The sequence below is a fragment of the Alligator sinensis genome, unplaced genomic scaffold (genome assembly GCF_000455745.1).
Source record: "Alligator sinensis unplaced genomic scaffold, ASM45574v1 scaffold609_2, whole genome shotgun sequence".
NCBI lineage: Eukaryota > Metazoa > Chordata > Crocodylia > Alligatoridae > Alligator > Alligator sinensis.
This window is the reverse complement of record NW_005842090.1, coordinates 1,383,899-1,390,502: the sequence shown is the minus strand read 5'-3', so window position 1 is coordinate 1,390,502 and position 6,604 is coordinate 1,383,899. Positions and strand designations below refer to the sequence as shown.

General features: G+C 39.8%; 1 protein-coding gene across 1 annotated transcript in view; it reads left to right on the top strand.

The window, feature by feature from the left end:
* Positions 1 to 6,604, top strand: part of COMMD10 (COMM domain containing 10) — a 223,811-nt gene that overhangs the window by 11,413 nt on the left and 205,794 nt on the right. Inside the window, exon 5 of the mRNA XM_025204614.1 lies at positions 1,965 to 2,120. Coding sequence (XP_025060399.1) covers positions 1,965 to 2,120 — 156 coding nt within the window. The remainder of the gene's footprint in view (positions 1 to 1,964; positions 2,121 to 6,604) is intronic.

The window sequence follows — 6,604 nt, the reverse complement described above, 5'->3', positions numbered from 1 at the left end:
ATGCATGTAGCTGGGGTCATCTAGCCCCAGCCCTCTTTCCTGCCTATGCAGGGGGTCGGACTCGATGATCTATTGAGGTCCCTTCCGACCGTAACATCTATGAAACCATGTCACCTATTTATGAGGACTTTACAGCTTTTCAAATGGGCTTGGCTTCAAATTTAAGGAAATAAATAGAAAAGACTCCAGCAGATATACACCCTAAAAGACATGCTCAAGGGGAAGCAGTGATCACCACTAGTAACATGATTCTGGATCCAAATAAAATGTTATGGAAGACACCAAGTTTCCTGCCATCTGCTTCTTAAAGGACTAGCAGGTATTAGGATACCCACCTTTCAGGGTGTTTGAGCAGTTCTTTATGCACCTTGGTGCACAGTTTCTTGTCATAGCAGCTGTAAATGAATGCTTGGAATGATTACAAACTAAATCAGTGCCAAAGGAAAGAGCGTAAAAGAAACTTGGACTGTTCAGTTGAAACAGATCTCTTCTTGGAGCTAATTAGCCTTGACACAGCACGGGGTTAGTGTGGCTCTATACTGTTTCCAGTTCCACAGCTTGTGCATGCAGAGCTAGCTCCGATATTTTTGAGTGGTGCTGTAAAGTCTTAATCTAAATCCCTTGGAGAGATACTGCTTTAATGAAGTTGAGAATATCCTTATCGATATCTGGAAAGAGTCAATAACGAATCTTTTGAATTGGAACAGGTTTTCTGTGTGGGCTGTGGCCAGCCAGCTGTCCCCATTCAAATGAGACTCTAACATAGTTTGCAGTATTTAGTACACTGAAGAACAGTGTGCTATCTGGTAACTTAGAGTTCAGTTAGCTGCAATCTTTCTTGGCTGTTCATCCTTGGATACAAGGAAAAGGAAGTTTTCTCACATGCTGCAAATGACAAGGTTTCTCAAAGGCCTTGTCATGACCTTTGTACATACAGGTTCATGACCGATTTCAGTCCAGTTTTGAACTTTCTTTTTTGATTGTTGACACAGTGTTCTGAGCATATGACCTCCTGTTCTCTTTTGTACATGATGTAAAAAACAGCACTTGTAGTAGCAGTAGTACTACGGGTACTTGTGGCAGATCCGCATCATACCATATTTCTTAAGAACCATCTCTTTGAGACTGCATCTAAAATTTGTCTAAGGTAAGAACTGGCAGTTTCTGGGTTGAGCCTCTGGGCGGGCAGTGGGTCAGCTGTGAACACCACTGTCGGGTTCTGCATCCAAGCTTCTGAACCTGGGCACAGTGTCCACAGCTGCTGCTGCTGACCATCTGCTGTGGCGCAAGCCCTGCCTAGGTCCACTTAGTGCTTGATACTGCTGGGTTCCCCGCAGTCTGCCCAGCACTACATGGAGGCTGGAGCTGTCAGTTGCCCATGGGCCAGATCCAGTGAGTTGGCAACTGTCCACCCGTGGACCAGATCAAACCTGTTGGTGGGCCAGTTTTTGCCCACCTCTGGACTAATGCAAGGGAATGATCCAGTCTTCAATACAATCCTTTACCAAACATTACGCTAAAGTTCCAGCTTTCTAGTCTGACATGAATTTTGTCAAGGCAGTCCTTTATTCACTGACTTTTGGTAGACTCAAGTCCCACCATCTGCTTTGGAATCACTTGTAATAGATTGTATACATGTTTGCTCAGCGTTACTCTTTGAGATGTGTTGTGTACATGCACATTACATGCCTTCATGCATACCTTGAATCTTAGGAATAGTCATTTACAGTGTTCCATTTCAAAGGAACTGATAGGGCATTGGGACAGCCACACCCTTTTAAGTCCTCTGCTGAGAGCAGGAGAAAACACAGAATCCTAGATGCGCCACAGTAGTATTGCTGGCAAAAGTCTCCAAGTAGTATGTGCTGGGTTCACATACGTAACCATGAAGTGTGCATGCACAGAACATAAAGAACAGTGGTTATAGTGGAGATAAATAATAGTTGTGTTTCTGTTTTTAACAGGCAGTGTATCATAATTTGAAGCCAGCTACTCTGCAACAACAACTGGAGAGCATTCACCTTGATCAAGACAAAGCAGAAGCATTTGCTAGTGCATGGGCTGCTGCAGGTCAAGATACAATTGAAAAGTTCAGACAGAGGATTTTGGCTCCTCAGAAGGTAGGAATTGTTCTTACATAAAATGGAGCAATAAATATTTTGCTCAGAGCTAAAAAGTTTTTCATTTAATAGAAGGGAACAGGCGTATGTCCTTGTTTAAAACTGGTAATTAAAATTAAAAATAAAATGCAAATATTACGATGTTAATTTTTGCGTACTGTTGACCAGGAAAACTGTTCAGAGGCCAATAAAGAAAGGTATGTCACATTCTGGTGTTTCTAAAATTCACATTTTAAAAAATTCACAGGTATGTCACATTCTGGTGTTTTCTCTGTTGCCACATATAATTTACTCCATAGCTTCATACATGCATGTTTGCAAGAGATGCTGGATCAGGCTTTTTTTTTTCTAGTGGAGGTCTATTTTTATTATTAATTTAGGTAGAGTTTTAGTAATTAACTAGCAAATTGCCCGTCAAGAATGATGGCTGGAGGGGTGGGTGGGGACAGAGGCCTCCGGCCCCTCCATCTGGGGCGGGGCCTGCCTTCCCACTGCTGCTTTGGGCCGGGACTCGGATCAAATATTTGTGGCAAATACATATCAAGATAAATAACTTCCATAGTTTGAGTACATGAATGCTAGATTTGCTCATGGGGTCCTGGGCTTCTGTCATTTTGAAAATGACATGTTCATAAATACCTAAATATGCAGGATCCAAACACTCAGAAACACTAAAATGCCAGAAAGAATCTGGAAGAGCTTTGTTTTACCTTTAACAACAAACTAAGTTACTGGTGTATCAAATGAAATCTATATATTTGTCTTGATCAAGGCAAATATGTGATTTCATTTGATAAACAAGTAACATTGTTTTGCATGTTTACTGGTCTAAAAACGGGGTACAGAACCACGATTTGGCATTGTCCTCATCCTTAGTAGGTAACTACATGCTCCGAACTGCTTTGCTGCTGGCTACTGTCAGAGATATGGGAAACTAGCGGACTTGCCTTTTTGTTCCCCCCCATTATTTGGCCCTATCAAAGCTTGCTCTGTGCTTATGCTGCTTAATAATAATTTGGCAATTAATGGCTTCTCTGGAATTGATCCCCTGCTTATTGATTAGCAGATCAAAACAGGTTATGGTCTGTACATGACCTTGTTTTTGAGCAGTAGCATAACTAGGGGTGGGCAGTCAGAGCAACAGAGATGTGTGCAAGAGAGACAGCCACTGACATCCAGGTGCAAAACTTCCTAGTTGTGCCTCTGAGCGACATGCGGTTGCTTCCTCTTCTTTTCATTTACTGATGGAGTCCTGCAACAACGGTTTGATCTAGTAGATGAAGAGTCTCCTTTCAGAGATTTGTTTTCATCTTGCGTAGTACAGCTGCATTTTGTCAATGTCTTGCCTCCCAATAATGGGCAGCCTTAGATTTTTGGCTCATAATTATTCTTCCAGTAGGAGAATACGATATAATGGAATTTTTCACATACCTTAATTGTCTACCAGTACAATACTTTTCTCAAACCTGTAAGAGAGCTGTGTGTAGGACTGCAGTGAACTAAATGTAGCTCTTGAGGTATAATTTGAATACTAGGATAGTATTATCAATTTATTTTTCTTGCTTGTCCTAGAAATCTTCAAGGACTCGGTCCTGCAGACCCTTTTTCAAATAAAATATCCCTCTGAAGTTAATGGCATTTTCTCCTGACTAAGGACTTGCAATTGGTTAATAGGCCTCAAACAGAACACATTTAAAAAGACAAATAGGACATATGGCCCATCTCTATTATTAATGACATACAAGTGCACAATGTAAGTGTAGGTTGTGTTTCATCCAATTGTTTCATTATTTATTTGTGTACTCTTTTAAGTGAATAATCCTATTTTTTTTTCTGAATTTTGCTAACCAGAAATTGTATACTGTGGGTCTTGAAGTCAACAAATAATCTTTTTTGACTTTATTGAAGGTCATTTTTGATCACTTGCACATACTTGATTATGTTTGTATATCTTGGGCAACAGTGGGAAATACATGCAGTGTTTCCTTATTTAGAACACATTGGTTTAGTCTTGGCAGCTCCCTTACTAATGTTTTTATTTGCCTTTGTTGACTTTAAATCAAATATTGGAATAATGAATGTTCTTTGAGGAGATGTTTTACTTTGAGAGTGGAATACTTTATAAATGGGATAACTGTGACTCCCACTATTGAAATGAATTGATAACAATATATTTATTTCTTAAAAAAGGATAAGATATCTGAGGTAATATTTTTCCCAAACAGTTGAAACTGTAAAGATGCATCTATAGGTGTATTAGATGGCCAGATGCCACCCTTTGAATACTTGTTGTATGTGTACATTTTGATACATGCAACTTCCCATGCTGTCACTTTTGTATGGAAATGATAGAATGTAGTCACTGGATTTTCAAAGGAACCTAAGGGAATAGGTGCCTAAATGCCATGAAAATTTAATGCAAGTCAAGCAGCTATGTTTCTTAGCCACCTCTGGACACCTCAGCCCATGTGTATGAAAATGTTTGTGATGAATGTAGCTGCAAATGAAATCAGGCATATATAAATCAACCTTTTTCTTACAAAGTAACTAAGACTTTCTGAGAATTTATTTGAGAATATTCATCAAAATCTACTTCCTGTAGGAAGCTCCAGCATCATTAACGTGAACTTTTTATCTTCACTTTTCAGTATTTTAATGCGTCTTTCTATCTAATTAAATATTTGATGTGGCTCTACTTAGAAGAACATTAAAGGTGGTACTATAGCTCCAGTAACATTTCATGTTGCTGTAAGCATGAACTATGAATGTTCAAATTGTCTAAAAATGTCGTCTTTTTAGATTCCTCATTTGGAATACCATATAGAAATATTGTACACACTCATTCTTTCCATTGTGGGGGAAGGTTTCAGTACATACTAATGAAACTGCTAGAACTTATGCTGCCCTTCAGCAGATCAGTTGTTAAGGTCCATTCTGTACATCTGATGAAGTGAGAATTAGCTCATGAAAGTTTGTGCTGTGTGTATATATATGTATAGATCTAGTTTAGGGTGGCCATCATAGAGGACAGTCCGGTTGTCCTCTCTCCTCTCGTGATATGAAACCCGAAGCCTTTATGTCCTCTATTTTTCTCTTGATTCTTCATAGAGAATCAAGAGAAGCCATAAAGGTGTCGGGTTTCGTATCAATAGAGGACAGAGTAGTAGAAAACTGGAATGTCCTCTATGATGGCCACCCTTCTTCTGCCCCTCTGTTTTATCTACTTGGATTAATTTATAAGGTACAAATTTATCTTGCCTCCCAGTCAGTTTGATGGCATTTCTTTGTTTTGTTATAATACAATGTGTGTGTGTGTGTGTGTGTGTGTGTGTGTGTGTGTATGTATGTATATATACATACATATCTGTGTATTTTATCATTTGAATATTAGATCAATTCCAAGGCTGCAGGCAATGTTCTGACTAGAACGACTTACTGGCTTTTAGTGAAAATCAGAAGATGGGGAAAAGCCTTTTCCACTTGGAATTGATCTGTAATTTCCCTGTTTAATGCCACCTAACAGCTGTGGGGGAGATGCACACCAAACTGGAGGAACTGTAGGAAAGTGAATACAGGGTGCTTCATTACTTCTCTTTGCTAGTGTGATGCCTCCCAATTATTGGCTTTGTATTGGAAGTGAATGAAAGGGCACCAGCCATTTCCTGTCCTGTCCAATCTAGGGGTAAGGTGGTGAGGAGAAAGGTATGTGGGACACGAGAGTAAAAGTCACACACACAACCTTTTGCAGGGGTTGAGGAGGAATTTGGGAATGAGGGTCCAAAGAAACCTTTGCATGGGTCAGAGGTAGGATGGGTAGGTTAAAAAAAAGTCTCTGATATACGGGAGTTGGAGGGCATGGACCCCCTGGTGTTGATTTAGCTAAGTCTTCCAAAGCAATGTCTTGTGTAAGCTTTTATTGTAGTATTGACTGATCTTATGGCAGCCCTGCATGCTGTAGCTGCTTGTTCCTGTAGAGACTCTTTATTTTCCATTTTAGTCATTTGGGTTCTAACCGCTTTCCACCTTATTCTGTAATGACTTAGTAGCCAACCACGGAATCGTTCAAGGTGTCTAAGTATACTCTACTATTGTCACTTTCTTGATGCATTGCATATCCAAGGTCAGATTCATAATGGTCTCTTTCTTTTCCAGTTGGCTACGCCACTTCAGCAGATACCACTGTGACTTATTATTTCTGTAGAGTTTCATTGTTTAGCATATTAATAATTCAGGCAATAGGAATTGTAGATAAATCAGTGTCTTGATCTTTTAGGATAGAAATGGGTAAGTTTATGGAATGGGTAATAGGATGGAGTGTTCCTGAAGTAACAATTGGAGCATATGATGTATGGATTTGAGTATCTGGTGGTTGATATTATAGGTTTGAAAGGAAACTAATTTCTGCGCAGGACGTGTTTGGCAGTTGCATGCTTTGTGACTTCTCTTGGTCACCTCTAAGGGACATTAAGATTCTCCCCCCCCCC